Source organism: Pimephales promelas, chromosome 2, assembly GCF_988280905.1.
Source record: "Pimephales promelas chromosome 2, fPimPro1.hap1.1, whole genome shotgun sequence".
Taxonomy (NCBI): domain Eukaryota; kingdom Metazoa; phylum Chordata; class Actinopteri; order Cypriniformes; family Leuciscidae; genus Pimephales; species Pimephales promelas.
In genome coordinates, this window is record NC_142770.1 from 2,274,883 (window position 1) to 2,297,207 (window position 22,325).

General features: G+C 36.9%; 1 protein-coding gene across 1 annotated transcript; it reads right to left on the bottom strand.

The window, feature by feature from the left end:
* Window positions 1–2,278: 2,278 nt before the first annotated feature.
* LOC148995695 (uncharacterized) lies at window positions 2,279–21,631 on the bottom strand. The gene is made up of 14 exons (XM_089118567.1): window positions 21,459–21,631; window positions 21,192–21,292; window positions 15,067–16,958; window positions 14,469–14,768; window positions 12,758–13,081; window positions 12,222–12,521; window positions 10,289–10,609; window positions 9,064–9,209; window positions 5,124–5,277; window positions 4,282–4,599; window positions 3,732–4,046; window positions 3,230–3,538; window positions 2,704–2,847; window positions 2,279–2,608 (listed from the first exon to the last, which is right to left on the bottom strand). The coding sequence occupies exons 3-14, from the start codon at window positions 15,233–15,235 to the stop codon at window positions 2,592–2,594; spliced, it is 2,817 nt and encodes a 938-aa protein (XP_088974693.1). The 5' UTR covers window positions 15,236–16,958; window positions 21,192–21,292; window positions 21,459–21,631; the 3' UTR covers window positions 2,279–2,591.
* Between the last annotated feature and the right edge of the window lie 694 nt (window positions 21,632–22,325).

A 22,325-nucleotide genomic window follows, 5' to 3' on the forward strand; every position in this document is an offset into this window, starting at 1 on the left:
GTAACATGACCCAAGGGGTAAATAATCAGGCGCAAGGCGGTTGTGCAGTTTCCATCAATAGGCACATTTTTATTCAAATAATTCAGCAGTTAAAGAAAATAAGTCCTTAAAAGCAAATACCCACAAAATAACAAATAAAAAAAAATAAGAAACAAAAACAACAACCCACAGATGGCCACAGGTTACCTATATCGTGAAGGCAGTAGTCCTGAAAAGTGCTCTTACCACAGCAATCACACTGCATCCCTAAAGGCAAAAATACAAATAAAGTGACCAACACCACACGATCCCAGCCACCTCACCACCGCCATCCATACAGTGAGGGTAACCACGCAGCCATCGTTGGGAAAAAAGAAATCTACAAAAAGGAAAGAAAAACAGATTAACCGTGGGTAATGCCAGTAGGACAAACAAGTCAGCAGCACCATTGAACCATCACACTTAGTTTATGGTCTGGGGTTTTCCCACTTGGTCCAACATAAGACAAAATAATAAATAAACCAAAGAAAATTCAATCTAAAGTAAACGGTAACCGTGCATCCCTCAAACATCCGATATTTCTGACTGGCACTCAGGCAACAATCAGTCAGGCAATAATCCGGCAAAAACACTCCTAAATGGTGTGCAACAAGTACTCAGCTCTCCATGACGTTAACATAGCTGCTTATCTGCTACTATCCTTCTGAAGGGCTCAATCTTTGAAGCTTTAAGTGTGCCGCCTCCACAAAACACACGACGTCCACAACACACGATCACGGAAAGGAAGTGAGAGGACAAACAAACCTCACTACTTCCTTATATAGCGCTGGGGCTGATGGGACTTGTAGTTCCCCAACCTTGTCCCATTACACTACGTAACATGCTATCTGTTTCTGATGCAGAAAAATTAGTTCACGCATTCATGACCTCGAGACTAGATGTCCTGCATCCTCAATAAACAAGCTACAGTTAGTGCAAAATGCAGCTGCTAGAGTTCTTACTAGGTCAAGAAAATATGATCGTATAACACCTGTAGTGACTGTCTTAACATTAATCAGACACTCGGCAGGGTGAGATCCTGTTTTTGACGCGCTATTTGTCCACTTTGGATGAATCTGAAGTCCACAACGTTTAGCGTCTTTGGGTGGTGTTCGCATTTAATAGAAAAAATAGTTTACAGAGTTCAAAGTATATGCAAACGTGAGGGCTAATCTAGCTGTGGCGTGCCAGCGGTAAAAACCGTGTGATCTCCCCGCCACCCTAGCATCATTCCCCACCCGCTACACCTGTGTATTAAGCTGGCTCTATTGACCCATTCGTTCTAATGAACTGCCGTATCCAAGGTGAGGTCTAGTGTATATGTCTATGGGCGTTGGTAACCCAATACTTGCGCCGCAAAGTCGAGAGCATATGGTTCTGTCCAGCATGCCCAAGCTGTTGATGTATGGACCGACTAGATATATGTTGCCCCTTACAGAGAATCGCAGGATGCTTGAGCTCTTCAGGCAAAGTCTTCCACCAACTCTCAACAAATCGTCACTGAGCATTGGATCTAATTTGTAAATGTTGCTTGTTTTCTTCACAAAAGATGCTCCACTTTTCAACATTGAGATTTCTTCCTGAAATGTTACTTGCTGACTGAAATGTACAATAGCAGCTTCGGCTTTAGAGAGCTCACTCACAGAAAGTGGTTGTTTGCCAATTGCTCCTCTAACCTCTCTCATCCTCTCCTCCAAAGATGAGCCAGTAGGATCTAAAGAAGCCAGAATCAACTTCCTCTCTCTGCTCAGCTCCAAAAGAATAGATTTGAGCCTTAAGTACCAAACAGAGATTTTAAGTTTAGACCAGCCAGAAAAGTAAGTCATGAGCTTAGAGGTCGCATCTTCTGTGTGTGTAATCACGTTTACCAGGACGTCCCTTTTGACCTCTGGGTCGTCTAAAGAGATGGACTGCGGCTCCAAAGGTCTTGGCCAATCCGTTTCCGTTCTTTGGAGAAAGTCAGGACCCTCCAACCACCTCTTGCAGGCAAGAAAGTTATCCACACTCAGACCCCTGGAGGCTTCATCAGTGGGATTGTTCTGATTTTATCATCTCTACACTGGTTAACTACTGTATATTGCCAAAAATACATAAAATAATAGGTAATATAAAACATAAATAAAGTTTTTACAGATAGGCTGTAAGGAGCACCTGTGAAAAATGTACAAATAAAGCTGTATATGGTGCACACTTCTGAAATATTTAAAATATACATAAAGTTTGTGTTCCTCTGAATAAATCATGGAGAGACTCTTGAACCTCAGAGTGAGAAACTTTATTGATAAAGGCAAGAAAATACATGATAAATATACAGCAGTTTAAAGTGAGATCTGTGTCTCTTCATTCACTTTTTTTAATCTGAGAGAAATATAAACAATAAAGTGACACTGTTAAAACCTGACACCGAACACACAATTCCTTAAGAGAAATTTAAACGGTCTTACAAACAAAATTTTTCTTTAAAAAATCTCAAAAATAATCAAGCTCAATTATTCTGTATTTATTATGAAAAAAAAACCTAGAAGCACAAAAAAAAATACACTTGAAGAAAAATTAAAGTTCGGCGTTCTGCTTTAGATTTCGATACTTCCTGAAAAAAGTGAACATAAAAAAACACATTAATAAATCTCATAGATACTTATATGGCAAATCAGTTTGTGAGAAATGACATCATCAATCATGCACCTGATGTGTAAATATGTGCTTGATCTCCTTCAGCTCTTCTGGATCTGATGTCATAAACCAGAATGATGACAGTAGCCACGCCCACCAGAGCAGAGAGGACCAATCGGATCACAGTTTCAGTAGGACCGCAACATTGGACAGAGTCTGAGGAATAAACACATCAAACTGACATCAGATCAGTCAATAAACACTAATATCAGCGCTGACATCAACTAATATTTATGAATACACAGAATTATGATCAAATCTAATCAACAATAATATATTTGGTTCCAAGTGAGATTTTTATACGGTCTGTCATCTCAAACTATAAACGATTCAACAATTCAATAGAAGAACAAAGAAAAGCTGCGATTCCTGTTAACTGTGAAGAAGTTGATGTTATTCTGAAAAGTTTTTCATTTGATGGTGATAAAAAATCTTTTATATTTGATTTAATTATTATGATTGCCTGTTACTATATTATATTAATATATAAAAAGTAAATAAGAATATTTAAAGGAGGAGAGAAATAATCTCTACTCACTATAGACAGAAACTCTGAATAATTTTGATCTTCCTCCTTTAAGCATCACTAGTCTATATTCTCCAGTATCTTCAGTTGTGATGTTTGTGATGGTCAGAGATCCAGTTTGATTGTCCAGCTTCAGTCTGTCTCTGAATCTCCCATCAAGAACATCATCATATACAGTGAATCTGTCGGACCGTTTATTGATTTCTGCTATTGAAGTCTTTCCAAACATCCACAGAATCACATCATCATCCTTTATTACAGTGAGATTAGAGTTTAGAGAGACTGAATCTCCCTCCATCACTGACACTGACTCCATTTCATCTGTCAAACACACAGAGAACAAACAGAAACAGGGTTTATCACAGATTAATACTGTTAAATCACTTTATAATGGTTTACTAAATTGAATGGTTTAACATTTACATTAAAAATAAACAATATAAAATACGAAAAACAAAATGGTGTATGAATTAATTTAAATTTAAAAAACAGGTGTAAACATTTTTGAACTCACCAATAACAACAAGAATGAAAATCTTTCCCTCAGTGAATCTCTGTCTCTCACGGCGGATCGCTAGATAACATCCAGTATGTTCAGTTGTGATGTTTGTGATGGTCAGAGATCCAGTTTGATTGTCCAGCTTCAGTCTGTCTCTGAATCTCCCATCAAGAACATCATCATATACAGCGATTCTGTCGGCCGTTACATTGATTTCTGCTATTAAAGCTTTGTCTTCAAACTCAAAGATCCACTGAATCACATCATCGTCCTTTAATTCAGTGTCAGAGTTTAGAGAGACTGAATCTCCCTCAAACACTGGCTCCAGAACTGAATCACCACACACACACACACACACACACACACACAACAACAACAACAAACAGAAAACAGGGTTCATCACAAATTAAAACAATCATTTGATGGTTTATTAAAGTAAATAGTTAGAAAATTAAATTTTAGAATATCATCATTAAACTCCAAAAGCAAAAAAAGAGTTTAAATTATTAATGGTATATTTGTGGTGATTAAAATATAAAACAAGTGAAATAAATATTTGACTCACCAATGACAATGAGAAAGAAACTCTCTCTGATCTCACTGTTGATCAGTAGTTTATAAACTCCATCATGTCCAGTTGTGATGTTTGTGATGGTCAGAGATCCAGTTTGATTGTCCAGCTTCAGTCTGTCTCTGAATCTCCCATCAAGAACATCATCATATACAGTGAATCTGTCGGCCATTTTATTGATTTCTGCTATTAAAGTCTTTCCATCTCCAAACCGCCACTGAATCACATCATCATCCTTTATTTCAGTGAGACGAGAGTCTAGAGAGACTGAATCTCCCTCCATCACTGACACTAACTCATCAGCAACCCCTCCTGAAGAACAGAGTTTTTCACAGATTAAAGCTTTAAAATCTCTTGTTTTTGGTTTGATGAAGTTCAATAAAATACTAAAAAGATTTTTGAATAAAAAAGAATATTGTCTTTGAACTTCCGTTTTGCGGTCGCTCTGTATATTTCTATGGCATCGCTGTCGATGAGTAATTAGCTGGTGAAGTGGATTTACTTATTGTAGAGCTTACAAAAGTTATCATGAGCATTGTAATGTTTATCATAAGCATTGTAAAGGTCTATAATATACAAATACACTTTTACTGTAACGTTTAATGTCACACTAAAACTAATGCTGTTGATTTTCTGAGCTTATATTATTTTAATCAATCCATAATAACTGAGTTTAGAGCTGAATTCAAACTTGATCTGACAGTAAAATCATAGTTTAATTATTTCTATATGAGAATAACAGTGAATGTTGATCCTCCTCGACTAAACTAACCAGACATTTATTACATGTTACCAGAACAGAAACAACTGAAGTCATAAAAACACATTAAACTCACCATCCAGACGCCAGAAACACAAGCAGAGCAAAACAGGGAGAAACATCTTCATCAGTTTCAGTCCACAAATATGAAAAGACAAACTCTTCAAAACTGATAAAATGACAGACGTGCTGATGTGAAGCTGCTCTGTAGAGTAAAGTGAAGTGAAACTCTACAATCAGTTCAAATAACTGTAAGTGTTAATGCACGTGACGTCTAACTCTATTTCTGATGATTATTTCACACTCTGATCATTTTCACTTTGAGCTCCAGTACGCCTCAACTTCCTGTTAGTCAATGATGACTTTCAACAGAAATAAACTGACCAATGACATGTTAAAAACATCTTAAAGCAACAGTTTGATCTTGTCTTGATTTCCTGAGAGTGTTTGTCTCTGCTCTCTCCTGTAACTCTCTTCAGGACGTTTGTTCTTCATTTCTGATCAAATGTCTGGATTGTTTCTCCTCTCAGACTGATCTCAGAGTTTCTCTAATGGTTTAAAGGATCAGGAACAGATCGTCTGCTATAACTGTGTGTATGAAAGTGTCCTCTGATATCTTCACATGATTCATATTCTAATAAATATGCTCAATTAATACAATCAAACCAAGATGTTGAATATCTGTGTCAAGAACAGGAAATACTGCTGTAATCATATTAAATGTTCAAATTATTTACAATAGAATAGAATAGATCGGATACGAGAGATGAACATCAAACATCTTAATGTTGAGATTTAAACTAAACAACCTTATATTATATTGGAGCTTCAGATCTCTATAGAAAGACATTAAAGGGGTGTTTACTGCTTTTTTCTTTGCATGATTGTGTTTATAGGGTGCAATAACATGTATTCGTGGTTTTTCTTTTTTTTTAAAGTCTTATTTTTCATAAATTTCCCCTTTATTGTCAGCCGCGCTCTCCTCTGTCCCCTGAACGATCGCTTCACTTCCCGAGTCTATGAAACCACTCCCTCAGAAACAGGCAATGGGCTCCGATTGGTTAGTTTGGCCCGGTGTGTTGTGATTGGCTAAACTGTACCGCACGTTGTCCGGAAACTTCACGCCCATTACCTTTACAGGCGAGAGCTGCATGTGTTCCTGTCAGATGTAAATAATGGTGTTGATACTACAGTATCAGAGCCAGAATCAGATGATGAAGAGACTCAACCTCACCACACACGGCTCTTACTAAACAATTCTGAATGGTATTTTTTTTAAATGTTATTATTATTCTATCTATTCTATTCTACTATTATTATAAGAATTTCGATACGTTGTTACTTGAAAATGCTACTGCTGCTTGTTAGGTTTTGAGACACGGGTTTCTCCTGATTAAACATTTAATATAGGCCTAACTGAATAAATGTTTTTTTTTTTTAAAGTTATTGTTGTCATAATGTCTTGTCATTTCTATTAATTATCCCAGGTGTTTCTTATTTCTCACGCCCCCTTGGTACCTTGTCTACCTCGTTTGTCCCTGATGATTTAAGCCCTGTGTTTCAGCCTTGTCTTTGTGAGTTCTTGTTTAATGTCGAGTGGTTGATGTTGGTTGTTCCTGAGTCCCGAGTCTAGTCTACGTTTGTAGTCTGTTAAATAAAGCGTGTGCTGCACTTGGACAATGAACATTTGTTTATCTATTCACAAAGCTTACTTAACTCAGTGTATCGTTTTCTTTAGGTGTAGCCTACATGTGCCGTTCTTCTGCGTTGCTTAAAACATCCGAGATCAAATGAGACATCCCAGATAATATCATCGTGCACATCCTGATCCGGCTAATTGGGTTCTTTCTTCTTCTTCTTCTTCTCTGGGTTTTATGGCGGATCGCAACCAAATTGAACAGGTGCATACCGCCACCTACTGTGCCGGAGTGTGCAATATCAGGATTTTAATACTTTAGGTTACAGGTTATATATATATATAAAAAATAAATTAAAAAAAAATATATTTTATGATCTAATCCTGTATCTTTGAGAAAATTAAAGAGAGCTTTGCAGCACTCCCCTGTTTCCTCACTCCCTAAAATCCCTGCTAAATTCCATCCCCGGCCTAATTCATATATCTTGTTTTGTAAGACGTTCCGCTCAGAATTATATTTACTACACTTCATGATGACATGCTCAACATTTTCAGGAACATTACAAGCCTCACATTTATCAGACAAACATTTTGACATTAAATAAAGTGTTGATTTTAACCCAGTATGTCCAAACCTTAATCTTGAAAACATCACTTCATCTCTTCTACATTTCCCTTTGAAGCTCTTCACCTTAATTGATTTCTGTATACTGTAATAGTGTCTCCCTTTAGTGTCTGTGTCCCACTTCTTCTGCCATACGTCACTCACTGCTGGCCTCTCCTTTTCCAAAGGGAACGGTCATTATTTCATCTTGTTTTAATTTCAATACTGACTTCGCAATCTCATCTGCTTTCTCATTCCCATCAACACCAACATGAGCAGGTACCCAAACAAAATGCACATCCACTCCAGTTCTTTGTATTCTCAGCATTATTGTGCAAATTTCAATCAATAGATCATCTCTTGCTGTCTTTTTGGAATTTAGACTATACAGGGCTGCAGCGGAGTCTGAACAAATTACTCTCTCAGGCCGCACCTCTTCTATCCATTGTAACCCCAAAATAATAGCAACCATTTCCGCTGTATAGCTATACAGATAATTTATCATTAATTTTTTTTACATATACTTATATTAAACTCAGGTATGTATGCTCCTGATCCTACATGATCAGTCCCTGGATCTTTTGATCCGTCAGTGAATAATAGTATATATCATTCATACCTATGCAGCATCGCTGTGGAAATACAGACCGGAAGTCAAAAGACAACGAGCGCAACGCTGAAAAGGGGCGGGGCTACATAAGGTCTATATGAGAGCTGAACTTCATTACATTGTGGTTTTCTCCAAACTTTGCTGTATTATTTTCCTGTTATCTCTGTAAAGCTGATTTGAAATAGTCTGTACTGTAAAAAGCGCTATATAAATAAAGGTGACTTGACTTACAGAGAATGGTCTGAAAAAGAGAAAATATCCTGATAGTTCACTCCGAATATCATGATTTGTTCAGTGATTTGAATAAAGTGTCTCAACATGTCCGTTTATTTTCTCTGAACACTTCAACATGTGCTTTTATTCTTCATTACTCGTTGCACAGTGTATTCGTCACATAACACTGAACACAGCGCCATCTAGTGGCTTTCTTGAGTAACAATCACTGGATCTGAGTGAATAACTCCTGATAACATGTGAGTTCAGGGTGAGCCACTAGATGGAGGAGTTGCTCCTCAGACGAGACCACAGAGACAAATCACACTAGCGATTTAAAGACTTTATCATTCCCTGTCGGAGGAAATGGAGGATCGATATGTTGTGTTTATGTATTTCACTGTGATCTCAAAGTATATTATAATGAGTCCCAAATCAGTATTTTCTCAGGTGGAAGTTGTTTGTTTATTATTGTAGATAGAAAAACAGTAGGGCTATCAGTATTGGTAAATAATATCTAACATAAAGTTAGTATTCCTCCACGAGGCGCTCGACATAATAAATGTAATAAAACACGGAGAGACTCTTGAACCTCAGAGTGAGAAACTTTATTGATAAAGGCAAGAAAATACATACAGCAAATATACAGCAGTTTAAAGTGAGATCTGTGTCTCTTTATTATTATTTTTGTATCTGAGAGAAATATCAACAATAAAGCCTTACAAATAAGATTTTTTTAAACCTCAAAAATCGTCAAGCTCAATTATTCAGTATTTATTATGAAAAAAAAACACTAGAAGAGCAAATAACACACTTGAAGAACCTTTAAAGTTCAGCGTTCTGCTTTAGATTTCAGTAGAAAAGATTAAAAAAATATAAAGCCAAAAATTAATAAACCTCACAAATATATATTTGGCAAATCAGTTTGTGAGAAATGACATCATCAATCATGCACCTGATGTGTGAATATGTGCTTGATCTCGTTCAGCTCTTCTGGATCTGATGTCATAAACCAGAATGCTGACAGTAGCCACGCCCACCAGAGCAGAGAGGACCAATCGGATCACAGCTTCAGTAGGATCACACCAGTGGACAGAGTCTGAGGAATAAACACATCAAACTGACATCAGATCAGTCAATAAACACTAATGTCAGCGCTGACAGCTAATATTAACTAATGATAACTAATCTCTGACACATTGTGTGTCCGGATAACAACCTCTCCCTCAACATCATCAAACCAAGGAGCTAGTGGTCGACTTCAGGAGGAACGACAGAGATCAGCATCAATGGCGCACCGGTGGAGAGAGTCAGCAGTTTCAAGTTCCTCAGTGTCACATGGTCCGTCCACACTAACACAGTCTCATCCCAAAAAGTCATATAACTGACGTTTTGGGACGTATTTTGACCATACGTCAATATCCGCCTTTTTAGGGCCCCCTTAAACGTCGCTAGATGGCGATCCCGGGCCGTCATACAACTGACGCTTTACCTTTAACGTCAGGTAGGTGACGGGTTAGGTTTAGGGTTAGGTTTAGGTCTGGGGTAGAGTTAGGATCCCATAACCTCATCTACCGACGTTTAAGGGGGCCCTAAAAAGTATGGTCAAAAGACGTCCCAAAACGTCAGTTATATGACGTCTTGGGATGAGACCGGGTTGTCCACACCGAGGCCATCGTGAAGAAGCCTCATCCGCACCTGTTCTTCGGCTGAGGAAGTTTGGGATGAACCGCCACACAGTTCTACACCAGAACCATCGAAACCATCCGGACTGTCTTTGTGTTTGTATTCTGTATGTTGTATATTGTATATTGTATATTGTTTATTGTTTATGTATATGGTGAGTAATTTACATTAGATGTGTAAATCTATCGGATGTTTACTGTAAACTGTAAATACGTCCATCATTTCATGACTGCTACATGCGGCTCGAAATTGCACCCAAAAATTTCACCCACTGTTGCACTTGTGTATATGGTTGTGTGACAATAAAATTATTTGATTTGATTTAATATTTCTGAATACACAGAAATATGATCAAATCTAATCAAAAATAATATATTCGGTTCCAAGTGAGATTTTTATACGGTCTGTCATCTCAAACTATAAACGATTCAACAATTCAATATCTTAATTGTTAATAAGAATATTTGAAGAAGACAAATGATCTCTACTCACTATAGACAGAAACTCTGAATATTTTTGATAATAATCTTCCTCCTGAAAACATCAGTAGTCTATAATCTCCAGTATCTTCAGTTGTGGTGTTTGTGATGGTCAGAGATCCAGTTTGATTGTCCAGCTTCAGTCTGTCTCTGAATCTCCCATCAAGAACATCATCAAATACAGCGAATCTGTCGAACTGTTCAAAGATTTCTGCTATTAAAGTTTTTCCATCTTCAAACCTCCACAGAATCACATCATTATCCTTTATTTCAGTGAGATTAGAGTTTAGAGAGACTGAATCTCCCTCCATCACTGACACTGACTTCACTTCATCTGTCAAACACACAGAGAACAAACAGAAACAGGGTTTATCACAGATTAATACTGTTAAATCACTTTATAATAATTTATTAAAGGGAATGGTTTAAAATTTACATGAACAATAAACAATATAAAATAACAAAAACAAAATGGTGTATGAATTTGTTTAACCCATAAGAACCCGGACCAATTTCCCCTTAGGAAAATTATGGGTCATATAAAACAGACTATATGGACCATTTAAATTAAATACAACCACTCCTTGTCAAAGATCTGTAATGTTACATATACAGTTTATGTCACATTGGGCATTTATTTATGTTACATATATGTCACATTGAGCTTTTATTTCTCATTTGGAAAATAAATAAATTTTGTCAGTTTTTTTTTTGGATTATTTTCTTTTCCACAACATTTTCAAAATTATAACTTTTCTGGGAAGATAAAAAAAGTATTTTGTTTGCTTTGCCACATATTTCAAAACCACATAACTGTGACCTCTTCAGGTATATATACAGTTTAAACAGTTTTTTAGATTGTTTTTTCACAACTCGAAAATGTGCAAACTGAATAAAAATAAATATGGTGTTTTATACCATGTCTTGCATACCTGCTTTAGTTGCATTATATTTTCAAAAATACATTTCATTAAAGGGTAAACCCTAAAACAACTTTTTTTTTAGTTAGTTTTTGTTTTTTTAGTGATCTGTAAGACTTGGGCTTTATTATTGCTGTTCGCTGAATTTGGACATTTGGGTATAAAGTGTTTTAATTCTACAATATATGGTGTAAAAACGTGCTGCCCTCTTCAGGTTGAACGGTGGCTACTGCAGTTGAATTTTCCTATTGGAAGTTGTGGTGCCCTGTGATGTAAGCAGGCACAAGCTAACCACACCCCTGCCTACAGAGAGACCCGTCTTGACCACTTTTCCAGCATTTCTCAAATATTGCCAGTGGGTGGAGTCAGGCTCTGACCAGGGGTTGAGTTGCCCTTTAACAATGTTATTAATTTGACTTTTTTTTTGTGTGTGTTGCTTTGAACTGAGCAGCAGAATATATATAACACTAAAATAATTGTATCAGCTAAATTATTTGAGCAGGTCATTTTTCTGGTGAAAAAATGGTCAGGACCATTTTTCTTAATGTGACACATACATCACATCAAAATTCCACCTACTGTTTTAAGGTTAAAGCCCGATGTGACACATGTATCACAACAACATTTTCAATACTTGTTTTATATAAATTTGTACAAGACATGTTTTAAAATCAGGTCAAGTGTAATCTAGGTTATGTTATTAAAACATTAGAATTGTTGCATGTGTTGAAACATACCTTTAATTACAAACACAAGTGTTTTTTTTTAATTGCTGACACTGCAACATGTGCACATCAGACAGGCCACCATTTTGGAAATGTTACTGTGGCAACAAAAATGCACACATTGTCACATGACTGAACCTGGGTGTTCCCTAATTGTCCCTTAGGGACTTCCTGGTTTGAGAATGAGGTATAATGCTTAAAAAAAAATCTTTTCAGATGATCACCAGTGTTTGTGACTCCCACGCCACATCGGGCTCTTATTGTGTAATTAAAAAAAGGTGGAAACATTTTTTTAACTCACCAATGACAGCGAGAATAAACCTCCTTCCTTCAAAGAACCTCTTGATGCGTAGATGATAAAATCCAGCATCTTCAGTTGTGGTGTGTGTGATGGTCAGAGATCCAGTTTGTTTGTCCAGCTTCAGTCTGTCTCTGAATCTCCCATCAAGAACATCATCATATACAGTGAATCTGTCGGCCGTTACATTGATTTCTGCTATTAAAGTGTTTCTAAACCTCCACTGAATCACATCATCATCCTTTATTTCAGTGAGACGAGTGTTTATAGAGACTGAATCTCCCTCCATCACTGACTTCAGTCCTAAATCACCACACACACACACACACACACACATAGAGAGAGAGAGAGAGAGAGAATAAACAGAAACAGAGTTTGTCACAGATTAAGATGATCAGTTAATAGTTTATAAAAGTAAATAGTTTGAAATTTTAGATTTAAATGAATATCATCATTAAACACCAGAAGCAAAATGGAGTTTGAATTATTAATTGTATCTGATTAAAATATAAAACAGGTGAAACTGATATTAAACTCACCGTAGACAATGAGCCTGAATCTCTCTCTGATCTTTCTGTTGATCTGTAGTAGTTTATAATCTCCTTCATGTTCAGTTGTGATGTTTGTGATGGTCAGAGATCCAGTTTGATTGTCCAGCTTCAGTCTGTCTCTGAATCTCCCATCAAGAACATCATCATATACAGCGATTCTGTCGGACCGTTTATTGATTTCTGCTATTAAAGTCTTTCCATCTTCAAACCACCACTGAATCACATCATCCTTTATTTTAGTGTCAGACTTTAGAGAGACTGAATCTCCCTCAAACACTACCATTGACAGTGGCCTAAAATCGCGAAACCCTCCTGAAGAACAGAGTTTTTCACAGATTAAAGCTTTAAAATCTCTTGATGTTGGTTTGATGAAGCTTCACTAAAATACTTCTAAACATTTAAATGTGAAATTAATAATATTCTCCAGCAGTGCAAAGACAAACAATGATGAACAAAAGATTTATACATGGAAAAATAACAAAAATTGACCAGATATAGATATAGAATAGAAAATAATAAAGAAAAGAAAGTTTTAGTATTAAGGAACAAAAGAGTAACAAGCAACACTAATGTACAGGTCGCAGACGTCACACTGACTCCGTAACTACATGAACAAGAGTTTATTTCTCCAGTATTAAAGCAAAAGTTGCAATAGTTTTAGTTCTCAGAGCACTTTTGTTTAAAGAAGTACTGTATAAATGCAGATATGAACCCTATAATTTGTATAAAGTCGATGTTTTGGAATATACTATTACAAGAAGGTTTGCAGTGTAAGATTGTGTTGTCTCATAATAGTAGAATAATAAACCCTTAGTTCTTACAGTATAAATCATTTGTTAATTCTTCTGGTTATTACTCCTTTATTCCTAAAACTTTACATGTTGTAGGTACACTATGATTACAGAAAGTTACACTGTAAATTCATTGTAAATACGCAGTACTTGCGGGCTGTAATATAAACCGTTACCAAACAAACTCCAGCAGTTCGAGCTCTTACTAGAACCAGGAAGTGACATCATATTAGCCGGTTCTGTCAACACTGCGTTGCTCTCTATCAAACATCGCATGCTTTTCACAATCCTGACTGTAAAATATTACTATCAGAGTTTAGAGTGACTGAAATAATATCATAAAACAACGAAAAGAGAGTTTAAATTTTTTTAATTAATTTTATGTGTTTCAAAAGTGTAGTTAGTAACGTTAGCTGTCAACCCTCACGTTTTTTTCCGGGTTTCTCGAGCTCTATAATGTTTAATGGGTATCATTAATTAGTAATTCAATAATTTAAGACATTTTCAAAATCAAAAGTTCAGTTTAGAGGTATCGTATTGGTACCGGTATTGGCGATACTGGCATTGAAAGTATCGTATCGAAAACAAAATCAGTGGTATCGCCCATCACTAATTCTGACTGGGTGAATTTTGTTTTTCTTTTTGAAGGCGTCATTTATTTTAGAAGGTTTCCCGCTTATTGTTTCCATGGCGAAGCGTCATGTTCTTGATTTAAAATTTGAGATGGGCGCCGTCATGTTTTTTGTGCCGCAGTTCAAATTGTATGAACAGTTTAAATCTGACAGTTATGTGACATCATCACTGAACATTCCAAATCCCAAATTTAAGACCGTATCACTCAAAAGGTTTACTCGCTGTAGACATGATGATTAAAATATAAAACAGCTCAATCGAAATATTTCACTCACCGTAGACATGGAGTCTGAAACTCTTGATCTCACTGTTGATCAGTAGTTCATAATATCCATAATGTTCAGTTGTGGTGTGTGTGATGGTCAGAGATCCAGTTTGATTGTCCAGCTTCAGTCTGTCTCTGAATCTCCCATCAAGAACATCATCATATACAGTGAATCTGTCGGCCGTTACATTGATTTCTGCTATTAAAGTGTTTTCAAACATCCACAGAATCACATCATCATCCTTTATTTCAGTGTCAGAGTCTAGAGTGACTGAATTTCCCTCAAACACAAACTCATCAGTAACCCCTCCTGAAGAACAGAGTTTTTCACAGATTAAATCTTTAAAATCTCTTGATGTTGGTTTGATGAAGCTTCGCTAAAATCCTTTAATCATTTAAATGTAAAATTAATAATATTCTGCAGCAGTTCAAAGACAAAAGATGATGAATGAAAAGTGACTTGAAAAAATAATTATTTCATTATAATATTAATAATATAATTTAAATGAGAATAACAGTGAATGTTAATCCTTTCTGACTAATTTAACCAGTAATTTATCACATCAGAACAGAAACAACTGAAGTCATGAAAACACATTTAAACTCACCATCCAGACGCCAGAAACACAAGCAGAGCAAAACTAATTTGAGAAACATCTTCTTCATCGGTTCACTGAAAAGCCCACGATAGTAACTCTTAATGTCTGAAACACTCAGATTGACCTGAAACACGACTGAACTGAGATATTTATCAGTGTGTGAATCCTCCCCCAACATCAGTTAGTTTCCGCTCACACACTCGTCTCCTTTAACATCACGAACATCAGCAAGATTTTGCTGATCTCACATTTACAAATGAATTCTGGCCCTGAATCAAAACTAATAGCAGAAGAGATATTCACACACCTGCTAACATGTTGTTACTGCTGAACATAAAGTAATAAATACCCCCAACTCAAGTGATGAAGACTTAGTGCAAATATCAGCGCACCTGAAAGCAAACTCAGCCACAACGTGCCACAATCCCAGCACCACCAGACCCAAGAATAGACAATGTTGGCGACTGGGCCTATTCTTGCAAGAATAAATACTTCTCTTTCTTTATTAATTTGACTCTTATGAGTGTCTCTTATGCAGTGATGATGTTTGACAGGATTTTTGCCACAACAATTTGGTGTCAGAATCAGGAAATTTTGAGATTTTGATGCTCTGACCTGAAAAAAGGGCTAAAGAAAATTATTATTTATAAAGATTGCAAAATGTCAGAGATGAGACAAATGAGCAATAGAGTTCCTCATATAGGGGATTATCACGCTTCCGGGTTTCATGGGCGGGATTTGTCAACTTTGTGCATGTCCACTTCCGACGCAGTTCAACAATGCCTGAGACCAATGCTATTTATGTCACTGCTCTGTTCCACTTTGTAAATCTAACCAACAACGCCAACCCTACTTAAGTTTTCATGGATTCCCGACTGAATTGAGTATAAGGAAGAAGTGGATTAAAACTTTAACCCAGCTAACAAAGTTAGGTTCTGAGAACGTTTTTCTAACGTTCCATTTTGGTTGTGGGAACGTTAATTTAAAATGTTCTAAAAACGTGGAAATGTCCAGTTTGCTTAACGTTGCTGGAACGGTGTCTTAATGTTTGCAGAACGTTGCTGGAACGTTAGCATAATGTTGTTAGAACGTTATCCTAAGGTTAGCATAATGTTGCTGGAACGTTATGAGAACGTTTATCAAACACAAATAACCTGATAAAGACGTTCCGATAACGTTGTTCTAAGAACGTTTTTTATCAACGTAATGAGAACGTTCATCAAATACAAATAACGTGATAAAGACGTTCCAAGAACGTTGTTCTAAGAACGTTTTCTCTCAACGTTACAAGAACGTTAATAATGTTATATGAACGTTCCGAAAACATTATTTTAATAACGTTTTGTCCTAACATTTACACAACTTTTAAAGAACGTTAGTGAATGTTCTGGGAACGTTGTTAGCTGGGAAGGTAGCGCGTTTGTTTGCAGCCGGCACTTTAGTGAATCAGACTAATTTACCAGGGATGCCGTATAAATAAACTTAGTGTAGTCCTTCATCAGTTCGCCAGCGAGATCGGTCATTCAACGGAAGTGGCAGTGCACAAAGATCACAGAATCCGGAAGTCCTACGTATCAGCTTGAAAATCCTGTTGTTGTTTAATGTTTTTTAAATTATTATTATTTATTTATTTATTTGAAAAGAAATAATCTGGATTGAATGGAAAACCTCGGAAAAATAAAAACGCTTAGATTTCGGGAAAAAATACAATCCTTTTTCACACTCTTTCTCTGTGGAAGACCCTGGTATCACCTCGAGTCCCACGCTTGTGTTGCCGTCACAAGACTACCTCGACCGACACCACCGTCACTGTCACAGTCGAGCTGTTCGTCTCATTGACTCCTCTCTCACAGGATGGGATGTGATCTTCGATGTCCGCCCGGTTTAGGCCTCCTACATTCCTACAAAACATTTCCAACAAACAGAACTAAACTAATTTGAGAAACATTTTATTTATCGATTCACTGAAAAACCCATGACCGCAACCCTTAAAATGTCTGAAAACACTTGCTGTAAACACGACTGAACTGATATTTATCAGTGTGTGAATCCTCCCCCAACATCAGTTAGTTTCCGCTCACACACTCGTCTCCTTTAACATCACGAACATCAACAAGCTTTTGCTGATCTCACATTTACAAATGAATTCTGGCCCTGAATCAAAACTAATAGCAGAAGAGATATTGGATTAGAAATATTGGATTAGATTAGATATCTGGTGTGTTATTTAGTGATGTGAGCTGTCAATCATATTTGACCTGTGACTCTTACTCACTTGTGTGGAGTGGAAGATTGTTAGAGGAGTTAAAGAAACGCTTCAGCCACAAAATACTGACACACACAGAGACGACAAACATCCAGCAGAAGCTGTTTATCCACCGACAGATCAAACCAGACACACTGATGTTAGTACAGATCAAACCAGACACACTGATGTTAGTACAGATAAAATAAATGAGAAAAACCATTGCCGGGTTAAGTTGACTCAAAAGCCACTAAATCATATATATAATGTTTGCCTGTGTTGTTACAACAAAATCCATTAGTGCACATTAATGCAAATACAGAGTTTTTTCAGAGAAATATCATTTGGTTTCCAGAAAGTTTTGGACTTGGGAAAATTTAATGAGATGCTTGTTCATAATTTCAGAGTTTAATATTTAGATGAATCTGAGAAAAATAACTTTCTTTTTTTAAATAACTCATGTTCTTAGCTAAGTGCTAAAGCATGCTATTATCAGCATTAAACAGGAAGTTGTTGTAACTCAAGCATGTAATATCCAATCTCCCTCACTTCACATGTTTGATAATGCCCTGGCCTGAAGACTCTACATGCCTAAATGTAGTTATAGACACAGCGCCACCAGCTGGCCAGTGCTAACTGAAGCATCATGTTGAAATTTGCACTTAGCAGTTTCTGTGAAAAAAAAGCCTGTATTCTTTGATTTGATTGGTCATCTCAAATATTTTTTTGACCATGACGAGCGGTCAGATGACGACTGAACTCAGCTCAGATGAGGTTGTCTGTTTTATCTTGATGTTGCGCAATATCTGTGTAGGCCTACCAAAGAAGAGTCAACACTACATTAGGCAATTACTTCACAGAGTAAATCTCGTAAACATACACAGGTCCGCGCCTCAGTGACCTCATGAGCGGCTTCGGCCACGTGTTTGAGGCATATAGCTGGGCGTAATTTATTTTGAAAAACAAAATGTAAAAGTCTTCAAATAATGTTCGCCACAAGCACCATTTTACAAAAAAGTAAAAAAATAAAATAAAATAAATGTTTCTGTGTGACAAAGTAAGGCTCAAATGTTATTTTTTCCCCTGGGTTATGCGCATCTCGTCAGTAAAGCCGGTGTTCTGTCGATCTGTCCTACCTTGTCAGATTTTCCTACCGTAGCGCAAAATTATAGCCATATCGGTTCATCCTACCTCGTCGTAAAATCCTACTGAGCGTTTCTGCTTCGCGTCTGTGACTAAGTTACATAAAATATTTCTGTGTAACTTTGCCGAATTTTCTTATTAGGCCATGTTACGGTGATTTTACAGTGCAAAGTAACGTTACCTCTTCAGATTGTCCTATGAAATAAACGATAGGATGATTTTACGTTGCAAAATACCTCATCAGATTGTGCTACCAGTATGAAATAAACGAGTAGTATGATTTTACAGTGCAAAATGCCTCATCAGATTGTCCTACCAGTATGAAATAAACGAGTAGAATGATTTTACGTTAATGTTTTCATGAAAAAAATGCTAATATGAATTTGCTTTGTATGAATGTGAGAGTAAACAGTTCTCATTACTGCTATATATCTTTGTATAGTAATTGACAAAAATAGTGAAAAACTTACCTCAGATGAAGAAGATCTCGCGCAAGTAGTAAAATATTATGGGCGTGTTGTTCAGCGTGACAAAAAATGACGTATTATTGATGTGCGCATGCGCAGTAAGCCTTGGTAGGACAATCTGACGGGTAGGATGGAATGTCAGAACACCGGTTCCTTGATTAGTAGTAAATCACCTCCACCTGCTTTCAGATGGAGCGGCATTTACTACAAAGAGCCGTAGTTCACTGACAATTAAGCTGAGCCAAATCGCGTTAAAATCGAGGACATATCACCAACGATAATTAATGCGATATCAGCTTGTCAGGTAAATACGGCTCTTCGTACAGCAAAAACTCCGGTGTTAAATCAACACACCTGGGAGTGCATGAGTCCACACTCAAGAGTGATAAAGTTAATGAGATATTTAAGTGATTAATTGAGTGATTATTGAGCATTATTGAAGACACCAAGCAGAATCAAGGAGAAAATCAACAAATTGTGAGCCACCGTTATGGAGATCAGTAGCCATTTCTCCATATGCGTTCACGTGCATGGAAAGTATATTTTCCACTTGTGAACTGGTGTTTACCAGTGTGTTGCGTTCAAGTACTTTTGTTGTCGTAATGTGGTAAAAAGATGGAGATCCAGACTTGTTAAACTATTTCTGCAACAGCAAGAAAATTAATTATCAAAACTCAAAAGGTAAATAATATGCTATTTCTTTCTAGATCATGAATAATATCCACAAGTTTCCTACGCCCCATGATGCCTTGCGTCAAAAGTGGGCGCGACTTCCGGTTGGAAGTAAACAAAGCGCGATTTGACATGCTTGACACTTATTCATTCAACAGTTGACAGTCATTCAAGTTATAGCGATCCAAACTAGCTAACGATGTGGGAACACAACCTCAACGAAATTAAAAAGGGTGAAATAACAGTACCTTTACCCTCCGCAGTAGTTGATTGGGAGTATTATAATAACATTATTAATAATCAATACTCATCAAGGCATGGTGACAGACAGTTGTGCGAGCTGACAAACAATTAAAATAAAAAATACACACTTAGTCATTGTGCTTTGGAGTTTATTCAAAATTATAAATGAATGTGCTACTAGAATACATTAACTGGCACATTTGGTATTCTGTCAACACAGGCTTTGATCCTGAGTTTAGGTGTAACATCAGTAGCGAACAGCCAAACACATGCTGATAGAGTTTATAGAATATTAAGAATTTAAACAAATGTACACAGGAAGATTCGTCGTCTTTTGGGAGGTGATGGAAACTACAGTCGTTGGCAGGATCAGAGACGGGCTCTGGTAGGATCACTGTGATTTCGTTTTCAGCTTATGTTCAAAACAATCATGTTTAAGCCACTGAATTAGTTTAAGCCACTCCGTAACGACATCTCTCGTAAAGATTTGCGTCTTTAAATAGTAAAATAATTCTCCGAAAAACAGCTAGCCTCTTCGCTAACTAACACACAAAATACCATTGGAATGCTACTTCCGCCGCCTCGCCGGAAGTTTCACCCACTTTATTTTTTACAGGAGCGCCCCTCGGAAACTTGTGGATATGCTCTCAAGATGGAGAAGAAAGAGAGAAATTAGCTCGCAAAGATCTTCCACTACGAATCAACTTCCTTCGAAACGAACCGATTCATCAGGCTCATCAGTTAATAAAAATTATAAGACAGCCCGAACGATTAAATAAGAAGATAAAACACATTGCAAACAGTACTATGATTGAAAATTAAATAAACTGTTAAAATGAAGATGTGTTGAATTTGCAGGACAAGCTCAAATGACTTAAAGCCTAGTTTGAGCTTGCATGGCCTGCAAACTTAAGGGTCATTGTTAGAAGTGTACTGTGTGTGACTATATGGACACGACATGCGTCGTGGGTTGTTGAGGGCACTGATGCTGCTGCTACCGACCTGGACGAGCTCACTAATTCTGTAACATCATGTATCAGTTTCTGTGAGGATGTGCATCCCTACCAGGACTCATTTAACTTACGATTTAGTCCTGGTGGGGATGCACAACGATTTGAATAAGTTTTATTGCAGGTTTGAAAAACCCAGTCTCACACCCTTTCTGACCTTTTCTCCATACACCCATCAACACATGATGCCTAGTAACATCTGGCAAGGGGACTGCCGATGAAAACTAGCCTGTGGCTAACTCGGGTACACTTACATTTGTTGTGAATGTTGATTAGTGTACATTGTCCCTTTTCAAATAAACAAATAAATAAATAAACATCTACATCAACATCACTGACTGAATGACTACTGACCTGTTGCCTTAACATCTGTGGTCTTGAGTTCATTTGAAAGACTGGTGGTGGTCCACCTCACTGGACCCTTGCTGGACAGTTTGGTTATCGAGCAAACAGGTCTGTGGATGATACCGTCAACTTAGGACTGCATTATATCCTACAGGGGTTGGACAATAAAACTTTCTCCAAACTTTGCTGTATTATTTTCCTGTTATCTCTGTAAAGCTGATTTGAAACAGTCTGTACTGTAAAAAGCGCTATATAAATAAAGGTGACTTGACTTACAGAGAATGGTCTGAAAAAGAGAAATATCCTGATAGTTCACTCCGAATATCATGATTTGTTCAGTGATTTGAATAAAGTGTCTCAACATGTCCGTTTATTTTCTCTGAACACTTCAACATGTGCTTTTATTCTTCATTACTCGTTGCACAGTGTATTCGTCACATAACACTGAACACAGCGCCATCTAGTGGCTTTCTTGAGTAACAATCACTGGATCTGAGTGAATAACTCCTGATAACATGTGAGTTCAGGGTGAGCCACTAGATGGAGGAGTTGCTCCTCAGACGAGACCACAGAGACAATCACACTAGCGATTTAAAGACTTTATCATTCCCTGTCGGAGGAAATGGAGGATCGATATGTTGTGTTTATGTATTTCACTGTGATCTCAAAGTATATTATAATGTGTCCCAAATCAGTATTTTCTCAGGTGGAAGTTGTTTGTTTATTATTACATATAGAAAAACAGTAGGCCTATCAGCCCCCCCTCACACACACTATAAATTGGTATAAGGCATGGTTCAATTGAGACAGCCAATTGTAATTTCTCAAATGCATTTTGTCTAATAATTCATATTCTTTTTGCTCATGAGCTGCTTTAAGAAAAAAAAAATGCTACAATTTGCCATGTCTATGGAAAAAATAAAAGTACCTAATTGACACATGTTGTTTTGATTTTTGTTTTCTTTATAAATGTAAAACCCAAATAGAGGCAACTCTTTATTATAAGCCCAGGCAGACAGATAACTTAAAAAAAATAATAATAATATTCATAATACTAATATTAACATTATGTTTTAGGACTAGGTGAAACAATCCCCTCCAGAGGGCTCATCTGGAGCACTTGACATCCCAGGTGTACCCCTT

What these genes read in the sequence shown, in the direction of transcription:
- LOC148995695 (XM_089118567.1), bottom strand. Translation starts at nt 15,235, where the DNA reads ATGTTGGGGGAGGATTCACACACTGATAAATATCTCAGTTCAGTCGTG. An exon ending in TTTCTTTCTCATTGTCATTG is followed by an intron (nt 4,047 to 4,281) that starts GTGAGTCAAATA and finishes GTGGTGATTCAG; the next exon opens with TTCTGGAGCCAGTGTTTGAG. An exon ending in ATTCAGAGTTTCTGTCTATA is followed by an intron (nt 2,848 to 3,229) that starts GTGAGTAGAGAT and finishes TTTATTCCTCAG; the next exon opens with ACTCTGTCCAATGTTGCGGT.